At 43.4% G+C, this 25,012-nt stretch overlaps 1 protein-coding gene and 1 long non-coding RNA gene across 3 annotated transcripts in view; one reads left to right on the top strand and one right to left on the bottom strand.

Annotated features, from left to right (window-relative positions):
* Positions 1–25,012, bottom strand: part of FANCD2 (FA complementation group D2) — a 56,279-nt gene that overhangs the window by 7,554 nt on the left and 23,713 nt on the right. For both annotated transcript variants that reach the window (XM_037522655.2, XM_054696829.1), the window contains exons 16-36: positions 24,857–24,991; positions 23,835–23,966; positions 22,157–22,267; positions 17,954–18,063; positions 16,887–16,947; positions 15,873–15,992; positions 15,410–15,483; positions 14,973–15,116; positions 14,396–14,496; positions 13,268–13,383; positions 12,217–12,325; positions 11,084–11,194; positions 10,742–10,854; positions 8,814–8,957; positions 7,181–7,297; positions 6,005–6,133; positions 5,750–5,868; positions 3,614–3,724; positions 2,275–2,405; positions 1,300–1,393; positions 684–806 (exon numbers count right to left, since the gene is read on the bottom strand). In XM_037522655.2, coding sequence (XP_037378552.1) covers positions 684–806; positions 1,300–1,393; positions 2,275–2,405; positions 3,614–3,724; positions 5,750–5,868; positions 6,005–6,133; positions 7,181–7,297; positions 8,814–8,957; positions 10,742–10,854; positions 11,084–11,194; positions 12,217–12,325; positions 13,268–13,383; positions 14,396–14,496; positions 14,973–15,116; positions 15,410–15,483; positions 15,873–15,992; positions 16,887–16,947; positions 17,954–18,063; positions 22,157–22,267; positions 23,835–23,966; positions 24,857–24,991 — 2,405 coding nt within the window. The remainder of the gene's footprint in view (positions 1–683; positions 807–1,299; positions 1,394–2,274; positions 2,406–3,613; positions 3,725–5,749; positions 5,869–6,004; positions 6,134–7,180; positions 7,298–8,813; positions 8,958–10,741; positions 10,855–11,083; positions 11,195–12,216; positions 12,326–13,267; positions 13,384–14,395; positions 14,497–14,972; positions 15,117–15,409; positions 15,484–15,872; positions 15,993–16,886; positions 16,948–17,953; positions 18,064–22,156; positions 22,268–23,834; positions 23,967–24,856; positions 24,992–25,012) is intronic.
* LOC129146055 (uncharacterized) lies at positions 203–2,477 on the top strand. Its single transcript, XR_008552393.1, has 3 exons — positions 203–339; positions 425–799; positions 2,299–2,477. It is a non-coding gene; the product is annotated as an uncharacterized LOC129146055 (long non-coding RNA).

Genomic DNA, 25,012 nt, shown 5'->3' with positions numbered 1-25,012 from the left:
GGAAGCAGGCATGCACACTGGTCAGAGATCTCCTGGGAGGAGGCCAAAGCCACGACCCTCCCCACCTTTCTGAAAGTACTCTCACTAGGATCCACAGTAGGAGCACCGGAGAGTACATAGGATTCAGAAATGAGTCCACGATGGCCTGTGGAGCAAGGGTGCTACTGGTGTGGCGGAGACAGTGTGGCGGAAAGGAAAGGGCAGGAAGCTATGGCGAGTAGACTGGAGTTCCAGCTCTTGGTTCCGCACGGTCCAGCCCAAGCCCTTGTTTTGCGCATTACGTCAGAGGAAGGATCGAGCGAGACTGAGAATACATTCTAAACTGTGCAGGCCACACAAGTAAGACAACCACTAATCTTACGAGACACAAAAACCCATTAAGTGAGCGCATGATTAACTACAAAATCAACCTTTTCTTTTAAAGGTGGCTAAAATCTCAGAAAAATAGCCTCAAGTTGAAAGGAAGAAGTGATCAGAAGTTTAATGACTGATATTCACTGTCTCTGAAGACTCTACTGACAATTCATTTCTCAATAAGATGTTTTCGCAAGAACCAGCTGAGTCCCTTGGAAAGAAAGCCTGCCCGTAACCAAACTGGAAAAGAAGGGAGACAGCCATTTGGAAACTATGATGGTCAGCGTGATTCCACCTAAGGAAAGAGCCAGAGGAGGGAAACCCCTTACCTGGTCAACGTAGGGAACGTGGAGGAAGCTGCATCTTTGGAAGAGTTGATCAGTTCTGGGACACCAACACCCGCAATCTCCTCTATGGCCTTCAGGACACTGTCCGTGTGCTCCAGGTAGATGCTGTGTTGGGAACCACAGGGATATCAACACCTGCCACAGAGTTCTATGGCAAGATTCCTTCCCTGAGTCACTACCAGATATTAAGTTTTAGCTAGCACACGCGCGCGCACACACACACACACACACTGCTAACATTTATTTTCACTAAAATAGCAAAGATCCCAGATACTTGTCAGGAGGTAAAGACAATGATGTCTCAGTTGGAAACAACAGCCGGACACCCTAGAATTGATGGGCGTGTGTAGTCTACGGCAAGCCATAGATAAGTATCTGGCTCATTGGCTAACAAGGCAGACTCTTCTCTTCCTCTAAGGCTGATTTAACGAGGAACTAGCTGACAGCATAAAAGAGTACTACAATCCATATAATCCAACTTCTGTTCATTCTGAACCTCTTCACCCCCAAGCAAAGTCACTTCCCAGTCTGATCAGAGGAGGGTGCCAAGAGCAGCGAAGACAGAGGCGTCTCTGGGGAAGAAGCCCAAGAGCCTCACCAGAGCAGAGATCTGAGCTGGTCACTGGGGGTGCCCCGGTTCTCCTTCTCCCCACTTGGCCACACCCGGCAGAGGAACTGTCGGGCCAAGGACGCTGTTGGAGAAACAAAACAACGACATCTTATGTGTGGAAAATTAATCTCACTCAGCTTTTCGGGCTTTTGGGGATGACTACTGATTATCAAAGGATTATTCTTTTAAAATTATAACAAAATCCCTGGTTTAACCAACAATTTGAAGGCAGCTGTCATGAGTTCCTGTTCCACTGGTCCTTCTACCAGAAATAAATCCATGTGTCTAAGACCCAACACCTTCCACCCTCTCAGCCTGCCCTGGAACACATACACACGAACATACACGACATATGCACAGAAAAGGAACGCTGCTGGACAGTGGGGAAACCGGTTTTGTTCCCCCCGGACAGGCCAATAAGCAGTGGCCACCTCTGTTGATTCAGACCAAACCCTCCCCTTTTAATCAACAGGAACAATAAAGGCTCGTTTTGCATTTTTGTCTTGCTTTCTGCTTGGGCTGCCAATTTGGATGTATGATCAGTGAATTGCACTCCAAGAGCTACAACAAAAGCTAGTCTCAGAAAAGATGAGGGAAAGGATCAGGCCTTTCTTTATACTCATTTCTGCTTTCTCCCTTTTCTCTCATTTTACTAACTTCCTGGTTTATGCCTTTTATCAAATGGCTCATCTAATTTAAAAAAAAAAAAAAAAAAAAAAGGAAGGGCATGAATAAACATAAGCCAAACGAATTATCTAGTCAACTGAACTAACCAAAATCAGACTGAGTAGCAGCAACAGAGATCAGTCATAGTTCTTTCTGGGAAAATGTCCTTCTTGGACATCCAGTTATATGGGAATTTACTTATAAAATGCAAAGGCCCTGGGAAAGCCCCAAGTTTATAAGCTTGAGTTTTTAATGATACTCATGAAGAAAAAAAATCAGAGGCTCTAGGCCAATCACCAATTTTCTCTTTGTTCTGAGCAGGAGATGTAGATTTCTCCAGAATGACCATCAGAAGTCTGATGAGATAGAGAGCACACTGGAAACTGGGGATACTGTGACAGAAATTCTGTAAGTAATGGAAGCTTTGGCTGTAAAGAGACAAAGAAATAAAAAGCAACACAAGTATTACAGAAATGTCCAAATCCATCAACTAAGTTCAGTTAAAGAGTTCAAAGTTCTCTGTGCGCCTCCTCCTTTCATTTTCCTTGTAAACAAACCTTTCATTAACTGCCAAAAAAAAAGTTTGACATCTTAATTTTCAGCACTTTAGTAGCAAAGCTCTTTCAGGCTCTTGGTAGAGAACTATGACTTTATATGGAGAAAGTCAGGGCAGAACGGAGCCCAGGGGCGAGAAGGCTGGCCTTGATGGCATCATGAATGCCAAGAAACCCAAATACTAGTCCAGGCCATGCTTTTCTGTGCAACCTTGGCAAATTATTTAACCTTTAAGACCTTAAGTAAGAGAATTATGCAGAGAATAATGTTTTAATTCTGAGTCCACAGAGACAACATGAAAGGAAAGTGTAATATAAGGCAGAGAAAGCAGGGCTTATAATAAATGTACAGATACAGCAGCCATAGTTTCACTATTAAAGTAATGGGGAATGGGGCTGGGGGAAGGGGGAGGGATGTAGAGGGGGTGTCACAATTTATTCAAAATTGTACTGAAGTAAAACTAGTCAACTCTTGACTGATGGGTGGGAAGAAAATCAAAACAATTTAATAGCACTATATTTAAAACGCAGTAAGGTCCTGCGCTCTAGACAGGGGTGCTAACCGCTGATTATGGACCCAAAGATGGCCCAGGCTCTCAGGGAGGTGGGAGAAAGACTAAGTTACTCTGACTGAAGCTGAGGCAGGAGACTGGGAGCCATGCCCCTTAGAGTGCCTTCATAGGTCCCTCCTCCACTGCAAGGCCTCAGCCAAGGCCCCTCTTCTTCCGGTTGGGAGGGGCAATCAGTGACCACCGCTAGATGCCATCAAGTGACCTAGCCCCAGCTGGAGACCAAGCAGGATCCTGGATAATCAAGAGTTGATTGGAGCTGATCAGAGCTTTCATTCACACCCGAAAAGGCCAACTTTTCAGGGTGGTGGGTGCACGATGATTTAGTATCAATGGTTTCTAATGCTTTAGGATTTTATCCAAATACATAGGCGAGAAAGCTCATATATCTGAGAAAAAGGAGCTGAAAACTATTCATTCCTCACAGCTACAGAGTGACACTCGAGTTGTTTCCATGAAACCTGGCTCCTCCCGCTCCCAGGACTATACTCTGGGATATGTGGTCTGACCCACCTGAGCAGTTCCTCCAAGGGCTGGTCAGGCTCTACCTGCTTCAGTCGATTAGTAAAGACCTCAAGGGCTGAGTAGAGCAAATTTTGATTTTCAGGTAGGAAAAATCCATTCCTAAGGGAAAGTCAAGGTAAGACAGCTTAGCAGCAGGCAGAGTACTTGCACAGCATTTGAGGGTCCCAGCCTTGAGTGTGTACAAACGAGAGAGGAGGACTCAGGTACTGGCAGAACTCAGGTGCAAGGGTGGTCACAGCTCCGAACATCTGACTAGAAGATGAAGCCCACCCGCAAGTGTCCTTGAGGACCTGACAGTCCCTGTAGGAATATTTTCAAGGGGAAAAGCCCTTCCTCAAGGTCCACATTTTAGAGTAAGTCTCAGTCTTACAAATAAACAAAAACAATAAAACAGGCAGGAACAATGCTGTTATACTGCTACATCAGTCTCATCCTTCCGGAAGAGGAGAGGTGCTCAACAAAGAACGATTCCTGCTTCCGCATCAGTAAATCCTGCCAACTCCAGCTTCAGTTACCCTTGTCCTTTCTCCTTCAGATTACCTTTCTTACTGTCCCTTCCTTTCTACCCAGGCCCTCACCCTCAGCCACAGTCTTATTATCTCATGAGCACATCGTGGTGACACTCGGCAACTGGACTCTGCATCCCTTTCCAGTCTGCCCTGCACACTGCTGCCGAAAGGATTTCCTAAACACTCATGTCACTGCATTATGGCTATGAGCATTCAGCCCCAAAACTGCTTCCCTGGACAACATTCAAATTCTTCTGACTAACCATTAAGACAGAGCACAATCTGCTCCCCTGGTCTACTCCCCCAGAAGAAGCGTTTCCTCCATCACCAGTGGAAGGCTTTCTCTCAACAAATGTACTCTGAAGGCCTATTATGAGCCAGGCAGTTTGGCTTTTTTGTGGTGTAACTGGCATATGATGAACTGCATGTATTTAAAATGTTGCATTGCATCAGTAAACTCATATAAATTCATAAAATCACTACAATGAATATATTTATTACCCCAAAAGTCTGTCTCCTGTATTCCTTTATAATTCCTCCATCCATCTTCCTCATTTCTACTTTTGTCCATGCTGTGCCTTCCATACCCTTCCTTAACTCCCTAAAGGCCAGGCACCCTTTCAAGAGCCTGATGAAGTTCCAATGCTGCCACAGGGACTTCCCTAAAAACCAGAGCCCATATTATATTAGTTCTTTATCACACAGCCTGCAATTTACAACTTGTTCACTACCAACTTTTAAAATAAGTCTCCCTGGTACTGTTAAAGAAAGCGTACTTAAAAAAAAAAAAGGCAAGCTTACTACACAGCAAGCTGGGTAAGAAACAAATGGCCAGATTTGGTACGAGTTAGTCAAATAGCAAGTCACCTAATCAGTCAGAGGGTTTAATAAAAACAGCCCCTGGTGGTGCAAGGGGTTAAGCACCACACTATGAAGCAATCCACAGCCTCTGCAGCATGAGTTCGATCCCCGACCGGCCAGGGAGCAACCCACATGGTATAGTAGACCTCTCCTGTCTCTCCTGCTGCTCCCCTGAGCAACGTACTTTGGTCAATCTGCCTGTTCTGTTCCCCGCTCTGTCTCTGGTGAATCCTATCACTCCCCGCATCTCTGGCCTGAACCCCAGCTCTTGTATGCATAAATAAATAAACCTTTTAAAAAAAACAGTATAAGACATGAGGGGACAAGATGAAACAAAAGAAGGCAGACCAAAAAACAAAAAAAAAAAAAAAAAAAAAAAACCACCTCCAGAAAGAATAAATCACATTTACATATGACTTTTTTTTTTTAAAGATTTATTTACGCATCCAAGAACTGGGTCAGAGGTGTGGGGGGAGGGGGCGGGGGGGGGAGAGGATTCACCAAAGACAGAGTGAAGAACAGAACAGGCAGATTGACTGAAATCCACTGCTGAGGGGAGCAGCAGGCAAGCCAGGAGAGGTCTGCTGCGCCATGTGGGTGCCTCCCTGGCCAGGGATCAAACTCATGCTGCAGTAGTCACAGATAGCTTCATATGTTGTGTCTTAACCCCTTGCACCACCAGGGAGGCCCTACATAAGACTCAGTGCCCTGGTGACATTCAAGTAAAAGAAGTACATACTTGTCCAGAACTCACCAAGCAAAAAGCCCATGAAAAATCTGTAGCAACCTCTGATAGCATGAAGACATCATGTGGTACTCCTCAACTTTCGTTTCTGGTCCATCTACTATCCCATGATTCTCGGCAGCTAAGCACTAAAAGGGAAAATGCCTTTAGGGCAGTTGACCCAACAGCTGCCCTCACACCCCTGCTAAGTTTTCTCCATCAAAAGTGAAGTCTTTCTTCATTTAGCTACATCTAAGTCTCTATCGTGGTAAGAGAGCGTCTCACCTGAAAATAGTTATGCATGTTCTCCAAGTGGTTACACATCGGGGTCAGCAGCTGTACAACACTATGAGCAATTTCTCGGGCAGATCTCTGATGGAGATGCGAGAACCCAACGTTGCGGCTTCCTTTACCCTATGAGAAATTCTGAGTTACTGAGGAAGAAACTGCTGGGTAACTGCTCTGAAATTAGGAGTTCATTGTGTAATTTAGTCAAACCTAGGTCACCAGTTAGGAGCAGATAGAAATTAGTTGCTTGCTAAGACTATATCCTGATGGAGTGACAAAAAATATTTTGATCCACCTTCTAAGAAACCAGACGACTGGCTTTGGAAGAGTATGAACAGTGTCTGAGCAGTTTAGACCCAAGATTTTTTTTTTTTTTTTAAAAGATTATTTATTTATTTATTTATACAAGCACTGGATACAGTCAGAAGTGCGGGAGGGTGAGAGGATTCACCAGAGCCACAGCGGGGAGCAGAACAGGCAGACAGACAAAGTACACTGCTGAGTGGAGCAGCGGGTGGCAGGAGAGGTCTGTGCACCATGTGGGACCCTCCTCCGGTGGCCGGGGAGCAGCCAGGGATTGAACTGGCGCTGCAGAGGCTGCAGGCAGCTTCACAACCCAGCGCTCAACCGCTGCGCCACCGGGGAGGCCCTAGAACCATGATTTTTAAGATAAAGCTCACACATAAAAAGAAATCAGTTAGGCTGGTAAGAGTCTAGAGCAAATAGAACAAAAAAGGTTCTACGAACTAGATATACTGTTTATAAGCTTAAACCTATGATTTTCACATTTTGCTGTTTGTATCATCAACCTGCTTTCGCAGTGGCTACATGCACTCACAGCTTACACACACAGTCAAGGCCTGGGCCTCCTTTAGTCAGTCAGCTACTGCAATGAGATGTGGCCACCCGGCTTAGGATGGGAGATTGTTAAGGGTGAAACCCAAGCAAAGAATAGAATTCGGGAACATTCAGGGCATTTAGAAACATATTTCCAATATTTGGTGGATCTGAAACTCTGCTTCAGAGTTCCTTTCAAAAGCCAGGTGAATAAGGCCTGACAACAGGGCCAGCATGAGTAACCCAACCACAGTATCAAAGAAACTGACAACCTACCCCTGCCAGACCCTGTTTCACTCCATCAAGACTAGGTCCCGTGCTTCTGCCCATACTAACCTTGAAGAAGGGGACTCTCTGGACAGCAGGAGGTGCCAGTACATTCTCCAGTTTCTGGGACAGATCTTCCAGCAAGAAAAGCAGCTCAGGGGGCTGAAGATGCACAACTTCAGCGGCCTGTCACAAGGAAGAAGGAAGGAGTAACTGCTAGGGTGTTCTAGTCAATTCTGTGAGGGCCACATTTCATGTGTGCTCTTCCCAATGGGCAAAGAACCTGACCTTAGCAAAGAATAAAACGGAAAATTGTCTCCCATCTGATTTGTTTCTTAAATATTTTATTTATTTATTTACTTGTATGTAGAAGAACTGGGGTGTAGGCCAGAGGTACAGGGTTGAGAGGATTCACCAGACAGAACAGGGAGCAGAACAGGTAGATCTACTGAAATACACTGCTGAGGGAAGCAGCCAGCAAGGCAGAAGAGGTCTGCTGCGCCATGTGGGTAGCTCCCTGGCCGGGGATCGAACTCAGGCCATCGTGGGGCCGCCATGAGGCCACTTCGATGGTAGCGCTGAGACTTAACCCCTAAGCCACCAGGGAGGCCCTCTCCCATCTGATTTAAATGGCTGTTGTGCTGTTAACAAATCAAAAAATCAAGCACCCCCAATGTAAAGGAAAATGTTAAATGATTAAAGTAGGCGTCCAGGGCAGTCGTTCCCACAGACGGACTTTTCCCTAGAAAATAAATGATGGGCGTCTTTCAGCTGATGACCTGCGCAAGTTTCCTAAATTCCTGGGAATGAGAAAGGACTAGTGTGTGGTAATTGTGCTTTCATCTGTTCATTAATCCTCTCATATTTTCTTTCTCCCAATGTTCTGCTCCTACTCACTCTGGGCAAGAAGACTATAAACATACTACGCTATCAGAAGCAGAAAGTGCCAAATACAGTCTCACTTTAAACTGTTCATTCAATATACATCTACGGAGAATCTCTTAAGTACAAGCTGATGTAGAAAGATCAGGGGAAAAATAAATACTGTCTTTACTTTGAAGATTACATTCTTGTAAAAATCTACAAAAATCCATGCTTTTTTCCCCTACTAATTTATTATTTCCTACTAACTTAATTTTTTCCAACTCTGGTTAAATTCTGTAGAAGTTACATTTTTTGGTGAAAATGTCATCTACTTCCAACTTCAGTATAAATCCCATTCCGTTCTCAGTTTTACTGATACTTAGGTAGGCCACTGATATAGCACAACAACTAGTTATGTCTACTGAGTAGATTATGGGCTATTTGAAGGCAAATATCATGCTGTATGTACTACTGAATGGCAAACAAAACAGGCCTTGATAAGTATCTGGTGGCTGATGAACAAATATGAAAAAGTGAAAGTAGCGCTGATCTCTATGAGCCAAAACAGTGCTGTTCTGCAAAAGTAAATAGCTTGCTGTGTGCACCAAAGGTAGGAATTATATCATTAGCATGACCGTAAGATCTACTGAACTATTAAATCAGATTTATACACATAAAAATGATAAAGATAATTATTCCTTATTACTTTCATATACAAAGGCTTTGGAAGCCCAAGTCCAATTTGTCTCAATGTCATAGGTTTATTTTTGAGTAAGAACAGACCTGAGGAATTTTCTGAAAGATCGAGTTCTGCGATGATCTCAGCTGTGTCACTTACCTCAGTGTGCATTTCGGTATTTAAGACAGACTTGGTCACAAGCCCACAATGTAGAATTGAGAAGACTTCGATGTCCAGCTCTCGGAAAAACACATGGTAATTCTGCAGTGACACTGCTGTCCTGTCCTCTTTCCCTTTGCAGTCCTGGGGAGAAAGCAGCAGCAACCAACCAAATAAACAAGGCTTCCACAGTAACCGAATATTCTAAGTGCTTTGTGAATCTGCATGCTGCCCTCACATGAGGGCCAAGCTAATCTCTTATCATTCCAAGTTTCAGTCAACATGCTGTCAAAGCGTGCACTAACTTAATAACTGTTTTTTAAAGATTTATTTTTATTTATTTATGTATAAAAGAACTGTGGTGTAGGCCAGAGGTGTGGGGGCGGGGGGTGAGAAGATTCACCAGAGACAAAGTGAGGAATAGAAGAGGCAGATCCACTGAAATACACTACTGAGGCGAGCAGCTGGCCAGGGCCATGTAGGTCAGCAGTGGCTGGCAATAGCGTGATAACACTGAGACTTTAACCCCTGCACCACCAGGGAGGCCCCTAACTTAATCTACCTATAATGATGATTTCAGAGTGCAATTATGCATTTATTTTAACGTAAAAGGTTGCAATTTCACCACATCACTCATTGCCGTTCACTGAAGTCCCTAAATATCCCTGAGACAGAGCAGCTAATTAATAAACCTACTCTGTGAGTGATAGTTAAAGGACAGGGGAACTAGTTGATTTAACGGAAACTGTATTAAGCATTTTATGTTATCTTGATATATCAAGAAGTCAATAATCTGGGACTGGAAGGGGAGAGAGGCTAAAAAAGGATATCTATCACTACGAACTAAGTCAGAACCTGATAATTGCTGTAAGAGAATCAAAGGTACTGCTTAGCTGCAAAAGGGGAGTAAAGGCAGGCCTCACGTCACTCCACTGCACTTTACTGTACTCTGCAGATACTGTTTGTTTTTTAAAACAAATCAAAGTTTGTGGCAACCCTGCACCTACCAATAGCTTTTCCAACAGCATGTGTTCATGTGGTGTCGTGTATAACATTTAATTAAGGTACGTGAATTTTTTCCAGATGTCGTCACTGCACACTTAATAGAGCACAGTAAAAGGTAACACGTGACTCCTATATGCGCTGGGAATCCAAACAAATCACATGACCTGCTATACTGAGGTGGTCTGGAACTGAACCTGCAACATCTCCAAGATATGCCTTTAGGTCACACATCAAGACCCCTGATTTGCTTTCTACCTAGAGTGGACCATTAGACAAAGCAAGGCACTGTGCTGTGTTACAGGACACTATGAGCTAAGGGGTCAGAAAGATCTGGCTTCAAATCCTTGTACCAGCATTATTGACTGTCTGACCTTGGGCAAATCACTTACCCTTGCTGGGTTTTAATTTCCTCAACTACTAAATGTGGGTTGTTAGGAGGGCTGGAGGAGGCATATATAACAAATACTAAGCAGTAGCTGAATTCAAGTAATCTCAAACACTCTAAACCTACTCTGTGAGTGATAGTTAAAGGACAGGGGAACTAGTTGATTTAACGGAAACTGTATTAAGCATTTTATGTTATCTTGATATATCAAGAAGTCAATAATCTGGGACTGGAAGGGGAGAGAGGCTAAAAAAGGATATCTATCACTACGAACTAAGTCAGAACCTGATAATTGCTGTAAGAGAATCAAAGGTACTGCTTAGCTGCAAAAGGGGAGTAAAACATTCCAAAAACAGTGTGGTAGCGATGAGAACTTGGCTTCGAACCCAACTGTGCCATGAGAGGGTCACTCCAGGGCTTAAGAGTTTGTTTGCCTTTCTTTTCCCTCGTGTTTCTCCGAAAATGCAAAAGTAATGCTGGTTCTCTGAGGCTGTCACTGGGCCGGCACCTGCTCAGTGGGGACAGGTCACTCCACTACCTTGGCCAGCTGGCTTCTGTCCGTCTGTGTGTGGTCACTTGGCAGACTATCTTCCTTCGAAAGTGTGTCAGAGGAGGATGCTTTGTTGCCATCTGCTTTTCGTTTTCTTCCTCCTTATGGTTGAAAGAGAGAAAAGTGACTCATATTTGCCAATTATCACTGCCTCTGAAAACTATGTAGAGGAGAAACAGGTAATTACATAACCTTAATTTTCATTTATAACCATGTCACAGAGTACCTCTCCAATTACTGGAGAGATTGCTGTTTCCTTGATGCACATGACTTCTTAGGTTAATTCAGTGTGAGCCATATGGAAACAGAAGAAGAAAAGAACATACTTACCTAATTTCCCCTGTATTCTGGGTTTAAGTGAAAAAGTACGGCAGGTACGAGGCATTACATCTGCAGTTTCCAAGTCAAAGTTTGCAAGAGGAGGAACATAGTCCGGGGTGACTGAAACAGAAGCAGGCGAAGCTTCATAGCAGACTACCAGAGTTGGCATGCAGTCACCCAATTGGCTAACAACCAGTTTCCACAAATAACAAGCATGGCAGAATGCAAGCATGTAAGACACAGTCAAGTGATCTGACATTAATTGCTTTGGCACAGCAAAAATGCCCAGAAATATGTTATCAATGTCATGTTAATTTACTATGATTAATTAACACAAACCATTTAAAATAATGGATATAAAATATCCAAGTAGATAGAAGCAAACTAAAACCAACTTACATTTAAAATCTAAAGATTGTGATGCTATTTGGTTCCATAGCAATTTGTTTTACACACAACTGTTTAGATGAGGACATGAGGGAGGCTCTGTGTATCCCCAGAGGATCAACTTGCACCTTAAAACCACGAGTTTAGCGCCTCCCTGGTGGTGCAAGGGGTTAAGATGCAACCTATGAAGCTATCTGCAGCCGCTACAGCATAAGTTCAATCCCCGGCCAGGGAGCTACCCACATGGCGCAGCAAACCTCTCCTGACTCACCCACTGCTCCCCTCAGCAGTGTTATTTCAGTCACTCTGCCTGTTCTATTTCCCACTCTGTCTCTGGTGAATTCTCTCACCCCCCCCCCCACCCCTTATCTGGCCTGCACCCCAGCTCTTGTATGCATAAGTAAATAAATCTTTAACAACAACAACAACAAAAAAACACAAATTTAGTTAATGATCAGAGGTATCAAGAGGCCTTTCACAGGTGTGTAACTACGTTCAGGAAAGTAAAGGGCACTGGAAGTTTAACCTCCGAAGAAGCAAAGTGACTTTACAACAGCCCAACCAGTGTTTGGCGTTTTTTATTTTTGTAAGCCGCGAGATCTCTTGGGAGGAAAACTGATGTACTAGTTTATTGAAAAAAATTGTGGAACATATATTTCTTTGTCTCAGATGAAGTACTAAGCCTGACAGAAACTAAATTCTCTACTTCGTCTCTGCTGTCCGAGCAGGCTACCACCACAGGGCACTTCACTTACCTGCCAAGTACCTCTCCAAGAGCCCCTGGAGCTCTACGATGTGCTTTAAGCGCGTGAGCACCTTCCCCTTCATCTCTGGTGACGTTTGCCGACAGAAGGCATTTACAACCTGCAAACGTGCAAGTTAACTCCCATACTTCTCGCTGTTCCCATTTCAACCTGTTTGTATTATTCAGCCAGAGCTAAAAGAGATCCACGAGTGACAGGATCTATGAATTTAGCCTGTAACAGAAAAGTGTTCCCAACCGGTGCTACAGAGAAAAGCCCCGAACAGATGACCGCTTGGTAACAAGAGAGCAGCGCAGCGGCGGCAGAACCCAGGCTTTCTGTTTTCAGCCTTTCTTATCTTTTATTTCTTCAAGTATAAAGTGGGAATGCAGTTATGTGAACTAAATAGTGCAAAATAAATGAGCCCACCATTTGGCACAATGTAAGGACTTGATGCACTTACATGACTTTGAACTCTGCATCTGAAATTCCGTATGTGTAAACTCAGGATAATACCTGTCCCGACTACATCAGAATCAAATTGTGAGATTAAGAGGAGATATTTCAAGGGAACAGACATTCTCAGAAATAAGATGCGTGAGAAAAATGAGAGGCAGATGTTAAGATGTTACCATCATATTCATTATTTCTTTTTATATGTTTCATTATTATTGCTACTTCACTAAGCATACAGATATTCTGAAGGAAGGGAAAAATTATCATTCACTTGATCTCAGTAAATGAGAACATTGAATGTATACCCATGTAAGGAGGAACAGTATTTTCACAGCAGAGAAGTTGAAATTAATCCTGGCAGAAGAGTGTAACAAGAAGGCTTGAAGATAGGAAAGCAAGGGCAACATCAAATGAGCTCTAAGTGTTTTGATTTGGCAATAAGAAGGTACATATAGGAGGGACAGGGTGGGACATATTAGCTAAAGCAGAGCACAGGGGTTAAGTGCTTGGGGGACACATTTTAGGGAGTCTCCTGGGGTCCAAGAACACAGTTACCTTTCCAGAGGAACTACAGACAAAATGTAGAATATTCAGTAACTTCACTTACCTCTCGGAACCAGTTGAGCGTAAGAAATATGAGTGAACACATGAACGAATGTTCTTTAACAGACATGGACTCCAGTTTCTGCCCCGGTTCCAAGTCAGTGAGGAATATAGGACAGTCTGAGAGAGAAGAAGCAGCATTTCTGACTCCTTTTTGTTCTTGTTTTGTTTTTTAAAGATTTATTTATACAAGCACTGGGTACAGTCAGAAGCGCAGGCGGGAAAGAGAACTCACCAGAGCCAGAGTGGAGAGCAGAACAGGCAGAGTGACAAAGTACACTGCTGAGGGGAGCAGCGGGTGGCAGGAGAGGTCTACGCGCCGTGTGGGACCCTCACCCAGCGGCCGGGGATTGAACCGGCACTGCAGAGGCTGCTGGCAGCCTCGCAACCCAGCGCTCAACCGCTGCGCCACCGGGGAGGCCCTCTAACTCCTTTTTGGCTCCAGTAGATAAAACCTGGATGCCACCCTTCAAGCTAGCAGTGCTTCCACTGACTCACCTTTAACTCATATTTGGCAGTTAAGCTTTGATTAATCTCAAAAATACATGCATATTATGCAGCAGTTAACAAATATAATTAAGGAGTCTTGCAACAATTACAGAAGCGAGGATCAAAAAGCAACACAGAACTATAAAAACTGATTTGTTAACACAACGGCAATTCGTATGTATTATTTTATCTTTGGAATTTTGTTATTAATGCTATACTCTCCTGTGAGGTTAGAAAATTCCTTTCCACCTACAACAAGCACTGCTCTGCTCCTTCCCAAACTTTACCAGAGAACAATGATAGGAAACAAAGGATCTAGTGGGCCTCCCCTGGTGGCACAGTGGTTGAGCGCTGGGCTGCGAAGCTGCCCGCAGCCTCTGCAGCGCCAGTTTGATCCCTGGCTGCCGGCGAGAGTCCCCCATGGCACGCAGACCTCTCCTGCCACGTCCACTGCTCCCCTCAGCAGTGTATTTCACCTGTTTGCCTGTTCTGTTCCTACTCTGGCTCTGGTGAATTCTCTCACCCTCCCGGGCTTCTGACTGTACCCAGTGTTTGTTTGTTTGTATGTATATATGTATGTATGTATGTATGTATGTATAAATAAATAAATAAATAAATAAAATCTAGTTACATCATCCCTTACCTAATAAACCATCGATCTCCTCCAAGTTCCCATCATGTTGTCTCTGCACGCACAGTCTCAGTAACCGGAAGTAGGGAGCCAGGCACAATGGAGACACCAACCTGGGAAGGAAAAGCTCATTTCCAGATTATATTTTACAGGCTCATTAGCACATGTTTATTGGGAATCCGATGTTATAATGAAGGAGTTTTCCTTCAAAATAAATATCTGCCCTTTACTAATGAACTCTGGAGGGAGGCAGAGCGTGAGGAGAGAGTACTGACTGACATGTTGGAAGCAGAGGTAAGATGGCAGGAAGGAGTAAAAAGAGAGAGGTAGATAAATACGTTCACCAGAGGGCAAAGAAATACAAAATACTCAGAATATCTGCTAGCTATCATGATACAATCCAAATCCAAACCATGGGGTCCCAGAGAAAATCAGGAAACTGCTCCATTCTCTCACTGTCCCCTCCAATCACCACCTGTCTTAGAAAGCACTCTTTTCACTCCAGCTCCCATACACTGCAAGAACCATACAGTTTCCTAGAAACATGCAACACCCAAGAGAAGTTTTAGAAAAGAGAACGTGTACTGACTTTTGGTCTGGTTCCCGTGAAGTTCCACCCTCCTCTTTCGCAAAGTCCTGAGCAAACAAGAGTGGCAGGAGGTTGATGGCAATTCCATCCTGACTGCCATACTCTTCTAGTCCGTAGAGGGCTTTCACCGGGAACGGATAGTCACTGTGGAGAGAACTCAGAGCTAAGAATTGTCCCAATTCAAAGGATGTAAGTCAGACCAGGAGGGAAGCCACTGGCACAAACCAGTCTCCCTGTTTTGAAGAAAAATAAGGGACAAGAAGAACATTTTGGGGAATCTTTTAGTGATTCTGGAACTGGGAGCCCTGGGTATTGGTGACAGGATGAAAGAAGTCATGGGAGTGGGCGAGACCTGGCAGACGTCAAGGGCATTCACATGGCTATACCAGCTACTGACAATTTCTTCACCAGTAGAATCAGGGGTAAGCAGTACATACCCTTCTGGAACAACACAGAGGTCCACCACAAAGGCATCTTGGAAATTATTAAAGATGGTTTGTCCAATCCATTCCTACAGGATATGAAAAACATTAAGGTTGTGTGGCCCAGAGTGTATCTGCTGCACAGCCCTAGCAAAACTACTGCCCCTCCTAACTCACATGGTGGTCTCCTCATTCCTAGCTGGTAGTATAATGCACACTGCATTACTCTGGACTGGAAAAGACATCATGTGTGAAAAGTGCTTAGCACAGAGTCTCACACGGAACAGGAGGTGGCAACCCACACATCTTCATCGCCCTTGTCAGTACTCTCTGAAGGATGCCCCAGAAAAGAGGTGTGGGACCAGGGGAGGCAGAACAGCCTACCCAGGTAGAACAACAGGGAGTTCATAGGATGATCTGTCTTTCACTGCGAATAGCAACACCTCTCTGCAGCGCTGATCTAAGAAGCGACACTCACCAGGGCTTTGGGAGCCAGCTTTCCTCCCTGGAGCAGGTTGGCAAACTCATCGTAATAAAGCGCAGAGGTCTCGGGAGACTGCTCACTGCAAGAGTGGACCAGCTGCAGCAGGGAGGTCACCTGGCGCAGCGAAGAAAAAGAATGGCTTGGCTATCAGGCTGAAAACGCCCCTAAACACCACTCACCAGTTTGGTGTTAAGCTTTTCCTTTTTCCAGTTTACTGGCAGCCTGTATACCTTTCACTTGAGGTCTTCCTGAGTCCCCTGACCAGTCTGTCTCTCCAATCTCTTTGGTTTTCCAATCCATTAGACATCTGCATGCTTGGACTATGCCACCTCTAGGCTGAGGAAGTCTTAAGAACTACCTCCGCATAAAAAATTAAATCAATATATCCTGATTCACATTTAAGGTCCTCTGTTTTCTATATCTGAAGTAACTTTATAGTCAACCCTCTAATTATACACTTGTCCCTGTGCACTAGTCTATCTGCTATTGTGTCGATGTAACCCACCTTCCTCACACCTGAGGAATTTCCAATTAGATAAAGAAATGCAATCCAAGCCAGCAGTTCTAAATGCTAGAGAGGGGTACAAATCACAAAAGTTATATGTTCAGAAAAACTATTTGGGAAAAAAGTGCTTTCTCTGATAAAAAAGACAGTAACTGGCAGCACTTCCACTGCCCACCTTCACTTTGGCAGGGCAGCAGCCTCCTGCCTGCCCGAGACCTCTCCCATTCCTGGGCTTCTCTTCACTGACCTCTCTCAGCGGAGGCAGCTCCCCTCAAGGCCACCCGCCTGCAACCATGCAGGCCCTCTTAGCAAACCTGTCCCTTTCGGAGCAGCTCTTCCTGCCCGCTTGTGTCTATGCAAGTGTCTTTTACTATCCTATCCTTTTTCTAATACACCTGCTCTTTAACTATCAAAAAAACAAACAAACAAACAAAAAAAACCAGTAACCAGAACCAAACCCCCAGTTACTCACAAATGTTTCCGACTACTTCACAGGAACTCACCTGTGTGCACTCCTCATTGCTCAGGTCTGCTCTCCCTGGGGTCAAACCGAAAAATCTACTTCTAAAAAAAGAAATTTCAGCTTCATTTTTATGATATTTTGTAACCATTTTTAGCAATAAGTTTCAGATGCTAACTTTCGTGGAATGAGGGGAGAGACAAAAGTGCACAAAGGTATCACACAAAATGTGAATTAGAGCAAAAGACAGCTATCTGAGATTCTATAGCTATTTTATAGATTCTATAGCTATCTGTCTCAGATTCTAATTTCCTATGAAAATTAGAAATAAGTGCACGCACTGAGCATCTTCCCAACCATTTCATGCTCCCAACTGCACTATTATCATCATTAGTCCACAAATGTGAGAGTAGACAGAAGAGTAAAGTAACTTGCCCAAGGTCACTGAGCTACTAAAGACGGGAGTCAGAGCTTGACCCCGGGGCAAGCCGTACGGCTCTGAGCATGAACCCTCAACCAGGGCACAATGTGGCCTCTGTGGATGACAGATGCTGATTCCAATGCATCTCCTCAGAGCTGAGCAATTCCCACAATCACTTCCCAGGAGCATGAACTGAATCCTGTTACTTTACAAGAGAGCTTATCAAGCCCCAAATATGATTATTTAGATGCCACAATTATAGCATCAAAATGCAAGAGGAAAAAAATCCACAAGGAAGATTTTATTTGCACCCAACATGATGTCTCAGACAGGACGAATACAGCAAAAGAGAAACCTTTGTTGCCTCGTGTCTTGGACAGGAGTAGATGTAGAAAGCTGCATCCCAGAAAGAGCAGGGTTTCCCTTCTATGGAAGCATTTTTAGAACTTTATCTCCTGGCAAATCCTAGTTTTAACTATCAGGCTAAAATGACATGATCATAAGTTTGTAAAACTGGTATATGTTACAGTCAAGTTTAGAAGGGAACGCTACAAAGGCGCAACACACATGTGCTCACTTCTCTAATGGCTTCAATACCTAGTATAATAATGATGTCATTACAATGGAACACTTTTAATTTACAAGGCAGCAACCTGACTGGCCACAGAAGTCATGATTGCCAGATGTACCTGTCGGCCGCCATGATGCCAGCCATGGCGAGAGCGCCAATGATCCCAATGAGCTTGTACTTGAACACGTTGCTAGTGAGCTGCTTTCGTATCACCAGGTGCATGTCATCCTGCAAGGAGACAAAGAATAAGGAAGATGAAGGTACTGGAATGGCACAGCAAAAGAGCCCATGATACTGGAGGCAAAAAACCTAGACTAGCAAGGGCTGTACGATTTACTGAGTGGTTCTAAGCAAGTATTCTCATTTCTCTGAGTCTCATTTTTCTCATCTTTAAGATGGGGGAGGTTCTGTAAGGATGAGAGATAAATAATGGAAGTTCCTTGAACAGGGCGGGGTGGATGGCAGATAGTCTTAAAGGGCAGTCATTGTTATTGTCAATGTCAATGGTTGCTCCATAAGGATATGTGAATTATCTTAATGTTATTTGCTACATAGCAAAAAACCAAAGAAATACAATAAAATATTTAGAAGTAATCTTAGCCAAAATGTAAAAGACTTCTATGTTAAAAAACATACAACATTGCTAAAGGACATTAAAGACCTAAATTAGTGGAAAGTTATCACATGCTCATGAATTGGAAGGCATAATATTGTTAAGATAATGACACTACTAAAAGTGATATTTGATGCAATCCTTAAAATCCTAAAGACATTTTTTGGGGGCCTCCCTGGTGGTGCAAGGGGTTAAGATGAAACCTATGAAGCTATCCGCAGCCACTGACTGCAGCATGAGTTCAATCCGCAGCCAGGGAGCAACCCACATGGCGCAGCAGACCTCTCCTGACTCACCCACTGCTCCCCTCAGCAGTATATTTCAGTCAATCTGCCTGTTCTGTTCCTCACTCTGTCTCTGGTGAATCCTCTCGCCCCCCGCATCTCTGACCTGTACCCCAGTTCTTGTATGCATAAATAATCTTAACAAAAAAAAAAAACCAACGCTCTTATAAAATCCTAGACATTTTTTTTTTTACAAAAATAGAAAAACCCATACTAAAATTCTTGTGGAATTTAAAGGCACCTTAAATAACCCAAACAATCTTGGAAAATAACATTTTGAGGGCTCACACTTTGCAATTTCAAAATTTCCATAAAATTATAGTAAGCAGAACAGAGTTTTAAAAGTATCAGTACACATGCATAAACCAAAGGCTACAACGGCCAAGTAAACCCTCATATAATAGTGAACTGATTTTTAAAAAGTATTTTTATTTATTTATGCATATAAGAGCTGGGACGAAGGCCAGAGGTGCAGGGGTTGAGAGGATTCACCAGAGACAGAGGTAAGCAGAACAGGTGGATCTACTTAAATACACTGCTGAGGGGAGCAGCGGATGAGACAGGAGAGGTCTGCTGCGCCATGTGGGTCAGCAACCTAGCCAGGGGTCATACTCTTGCTGCAATGGCTGGCGACAGCTTGATAGTGTAGATACTTAAACCCCGAGCCACCAGCGAGGCCCGGTGAACTGATTTTTGATAAAGGTACCAAGCAAGACAATTCAAAAGAAAAACAAGTGGATGAAATTTAAAAAATGAGGGTACATCTTTATCTTACACCATAAATATGTAAATTATTTTCAAGTGGATCAATGACCTGAATTTAAGAGCTACAACTATAAAATTCTTAGAAGAAAACAATGGGGGAAATATTCATGACCTTTGGAACTGGCAAGGGTTTTCTTTTTTTATACAAGAACCAGGGAACAGGCCACATGTGCGGGAGGATGAGAGGATTCACCAGACAGAGCAGAGAACAGAACAGGCAGACTGAAGAAATACACTGCTGAGGGGAGCAGCAGGCGCAACAGAAGAGGTCTGCTGCGCCATGTGGGACCCTTGCCAGCTGGCTGGGATCGAACCCATGCTGCAGAGGCTGCGGGCAGCTTCACAGCATGGCGTTCAACCTCCTACACCACCAGGGGAGGCCCGGCATGGTTTTTCTTAAGTACAAAACCAAAAGCACAGATAGTTAGACTGGACCTCATCAAAACTAAATACTTTTGTACATCAAAAGACACCATAGAGAGTCAAAAGACAACACACAGAATGGAAGAAAACATTTTCAAATCATAGCTCTGATATGGGAATAATATGTAAAATAGGACTCTTATGCATCAATAAAAGACAACACAATAAAAGTGAGCAATGGACTTAATAGACAATTTTTCCAAAGAAGGTATACAAATGACCAATCAACACATGAAAAAAGTTCAACATCATTAGTTATTAGGGAAACAAAAATCAAACACGCAATGAGCTACCACTACACACCCAGTTGGATGGTTACCCTTAAAAATGCAAAGCAAGTATGGAGTCTGAGTGCGGACAAACTGGAACCCTCATACAGTTTTGGTTGGAGTGTACAATGGTGTGGACACTAGGGTGGTTCCTTAAAAAGTTAAACAGAAGAATCACCATGTGACCCAGCAATTCTACTCCTAGGTATACACCCAAAAGAACTGAAAAAAGGGGACTCGAACAGATACAACTACACCAGTGATCACAGTATTAGTCACACCAGGACAGAAACAAACCCAGTGTACTCTAATAGGGGAGTGGATAAATGAAATGTGGGTATATACATACAACAGGATGTTACCCAGTCATAAAAGGAAAGGGTAAATATTCATTTAGATGAAGTATCTATATAAAACAGGCAAATTCAGACAGAGAGTAGATTAGAAGTTACCAGGAGCTGAGGAAAGGAAATACGGAGTTATTTCTTAATGGGTATGAAGTTTGTTGTTTGAAATGATGTGAATTTCTGAATATAGATGGTAGCCATGATTACAGTGCCGTGAAGGCACTTAATACCACTGAAATATACAATCAAAAAATGGTTAAAATAGGGACTTCCCAGTGGCTCTGCGGTTGAGTACTGGGTTGCGAAGCTGCCCGCAGACTCTGCAGCGCCAGTTCGATTCCCGGCCACCTGGCGAGGGTTCCACATGGTGCACAGACCTCTCCTGCCGCCCGCTGCTCCCCTCAGCAGTGTACTTCATCAGTCTGCCTGCTCTGATCCCTGCTCTGGCTCTGGTGAATTCTCTCGCCCTCCCACGCTTCTGACTGTACCCAGTGCTTGTATAAATAAATAAATCTTTTTTTTTTTAAAAAAGGAAAAAATGGTTAAAATAATTTAATTTGTTATATATATTTTACCACAATTCCAAAATAAAATAACAGTAGCTCCATATTTCTGATGTGAAGCAATATTGGAATTACACTGCTAAATAATAAAACACAATTCAGAACAAGAGAGGAAAGCACAGAATACAGGTAAATACAAATTTGTAAATGCTCACAACATCTAGAAAGCTATGAACTAGAACAGTAAAAGACACCTGGAGACGTGAGAGGGGAGCAAGCTTTTTTTTCACCGCCCTTCTACACCCCTGAGCACTGTATACATGTGCATAATAACTGATTTTTAAAAATTAATAAAGGGTGCTGCTTGCTCAGTCATAGTCCCATACAGATTATAGCCACAAGGTGGCACTAAAGTTATGATTTCCTCCTGAGTCCCATCTGCTTGGCCTGGTCAAAGAACAGTGTCTACAAACGACAGCAAACCCGGATGAGGCTCACATTAGATTCAGGTTTTCCTCAGGAAACAGGGAATTCTGTGTCCCCACAGCAAAAAGCACAGAACCTGAATGGTTTTTCTTAATTTTCATAGTTAACTTATTATGGACGCATTTCTTAACCCCCAACAGATTAAAAGTTCCTCAAGGACAGAAGGTCTGATATACTTTCCACCTCAGTGCCTGGCATACGTAGGCACTTAAATGTTTGTGGTAAGAAAATAATAAACCAATGCTGGGACTATGGCCACATGCTCTAGCTCTCCTACTACACAGGCTGAAAAGATTTTGTTCAGCAAATTCCAAGTAAAGAGATTTATTTTTTTTTTTTGATATTTATATATATATATATTTTTATTTATTTATTTTATTATTTTTATTTTTTTTTAAATATTAAATTTTATTTTTATATTCCCCCATACAATTGCAAACGCCCCATTCTGACCCCAATCCTTCCCCTCCCGCCCCCCACCCCCCAAAAAGTGTCTCTGGTTCATAGTTTTTTGTTGATTTTGATTTTCACTTTCTTATATTCATTTTCCTGGTCCCTTATTTAAGTTTTCTAGATTCCAAGTAGAGTAAAGTAAAGAGATTTAAAAGATTCTTTGTCAACTGCCTCTTACCTGGATGTGACTGTTGGCTTCATGCTGTTTGCTAAATGCCAGAGTACTGAGAATATAGAAGAGTTTTCGTATTTGCTTAGGAGTCATATTATCCAGATAATCTAATATACCCTGTGAGGAAAAAACCCCAACAATAAAGTCAGAAACAAGTATTTCCTTAAAATCAAAAAATTTAAATCCTTCGAAGAAGTCCTGGTGCTCACCATAAAAGCCAGGGCTCCTGAGGTGGGTGGTGAGTGTGCTTGTGGCTGCTGGGCCTGCCTGAGATGGAGGAGTGTGTGGGGGGCGGGGAGACAATGGGGGCTGTGGGAACATGCTCTGTCTGCTGGCCAGCAGAGGATATGGGCAGAAGCCAGGATTTTCCTGACTCAGTGAGAGGTACACAAATAGGTGCCAGCACATTCCCAACTGTGCCAGTGGGTTGTGATCCTGGGGGGTCTCCTCCCTCTCTGAGACTGAGGTGACATACAGTGTTCAACTTGGCATGGAGAGACTAAATCAACAGTCAGAATGTTTCACCAAAACTCAAGTTCTCTAAAGCTCTCTCAGAGCCCAAAGAACTGGTTCTCTGGACCCAAGCTGAGAGTTTCTGGCAGCTTCCTAAATCCACTTACTACCAGAGAGCACACACTGTCACCAGGAGAGAGAAGTGAGATTTGTCCACTTTGCTCTGAATCGGCAATCCTACATTTCAAACGTCTCATTCACACGTGCCATCGTACGCTATCTTCTATTTCTTCCCATTCTTTTCCTCCATTCTCCTTTTTCTCGGTGAAAACAATATTCTGCCGAAAAGTTCTCTTGGGCTGTCTTGTCACATCATGCCTTCTCAGCATATCTATCGTCCATGAATTACTCTTTCTGATGTGGAAGGCGTCACAGAGGAACAACTTACTTGTTTACCTCAGGCAAAGCCTCAGCTTTCTCATTTCTGATTTGGGTATAACACGGCCTTTACAGTTACCTTCCAAAGCCCAGACATGATTAGCTCAACCCCCTGTTAAAAACCTATAGTAGCTCCCCATTGTCTATGAAGCTGAAACACTCAGCATCATAGCTGTGACCCTTCATTATCTGGTCCTGTCCCCGATGCTCACCTCCCGCCACCCCTCACCATATACCCCTGGCAGCCCTGCCAGTGTATCTGTCATCCCTCAGACACACTGCGAAGTGCGTGCCACCTGCTTCTGTTCCAACTATCCTCTGCCTACAACATACTTCACTTACCTTCCTCTGGTGCAAGCATTCCCATCATTCAAGAATCACTCACGTTTCTACCTCTTTGACGACATCTCCAGCTTACCAAGCTAAATGAGTGATTCCTGCTCTGGGGTGTCTACAGCGCTTTATTTGTTTTAGAGTTTGCCATGGGGTATTTATAGTGACTTCCAAATGTGTCTTACTGTCTGCCACCAAAGGCAAGTACTGACTTTAGTATCCACAGCATCCAGAATAGAGTCCAGTGCATATTACATAGAAAGTATTTGTTGAATGAACTAGTCTATAGACAAAGGAGTTATTTTTTCTAGTATTTACTATCACCTCATCTCCTGTCCAGCCTCTCCCACTAATCCAGGCCCTCAATATGTAGAATACAAAAATAGTGGCCAACAAGTATCCACTGTCTCAGATACACAAAAGAAAAACTCCAATGTCTGCCAGTAGCGGGACTAGATACCTTCACAAAGACAGCGTTCAGCCTCATAGCAGGCAGGTCCAGGACCACCAAATCCAGCAGGACATCCAGGGCGGTGTCAGTCTCTGCTCCATTCCCGCTGCAGACGTGGGTCACCAGGGCACCAACCACTTCCTATGCAGAACAGAGTGAGGCAAAACTACGCTAGGGCCATCTACAGAAATTCACGCCTGAGGCTATACCAACCTCAATTTGGTCAAAATCACAACCACCCTGTCCCACTGTAATTCAGTTGTCATTAATGTTGAACTCAGCATATTTAGGGCTATGCCATCTAACCACATACCACAGTCTTGGCTAACTGTCTACTGCTTATCAACGAGCACTATGTGATTAGATGTAATCCTCCCTTGCCTCTGCGCTTCTACTCCATCCCAAGGCATGCGGCTCTCTCACCTGCAACAGCCATCTTGGGCCAGCTGAAGCTATGGCTCTGGCTCTGCTAAGAGATCTTTAAAATTTTGTCTTCACTTTTAAAGTTCCATTCAAATGTGCTTTAACATTGTTAATAATAGGTACAAGACACATAAAAAATCCAAAATAAGAAACTGTTGTTTACTTGCTCTCAATCACCTTCACAAATAGAGCTTTCCTGCTCCGATAAGTTATTACATTTTGGTCTGATGTTTCTGGGAACAGGGCCAGGTGTTCAAGGATTCCTCCTTTTTTTTTGTTTTTTTAAACCACACTTTTTTCTAGAGAAAAATTACAGAATCAGCTGCCAATTGAACATTTGCAGCTAAATTTTAAAAATGCCATTCCCAGAGTAGGAAGGTCACCTGATACCTTCAGCCCTCCAGTCTATTTAAAGTAGACTGGATCTGGGTTTTCACTTTAAGACTAAGCATATAATTAAGTTCTCCCAACTCCCAGTTTAGAGTTCTGTCTCTCAAATGCCTTCCAAATAACAAGAAATAAACATCAGATCACATGCAATCCATTTGGACTAATAATTCTTTCCTTTACCCTATCCTCTCCTTTCCAAAATAAGTATTTCAACATACCTGCTGGCAGTAAGTATCAAAAAACTTAAATGCATATTTGTACAGGAGACTGCCAAATGACATCAGGCCGTAGTCTAGTGAGTCCAACAAACTCTGAGCCAGAGACAGAATGGATGGACAAACATCCTTAAGAACCTCCAGGGGTGAAGAGGAGAG

Source organism: Talpa occidentalis, unplaced genomic scaffold (assembly GCF_014898055.3).
Source record: "Talpa occidentalis isolate TD23 unplaced genomic scaffold, MPIMG_talOcc4v2.1 talOcc4.10, whole genome shotgun sequence".
Taxonomy (NCBI): Eukaryota; Metazoa; Chordata; class Mammalia; order Eulipotyphla; family Talpidae; genus Talpa; species Talpa occidentalis.
Note: the sequence above shows the minus strand (reverse complement) of the source record. Positions and strands in the feature narration are given on the sequence as shown.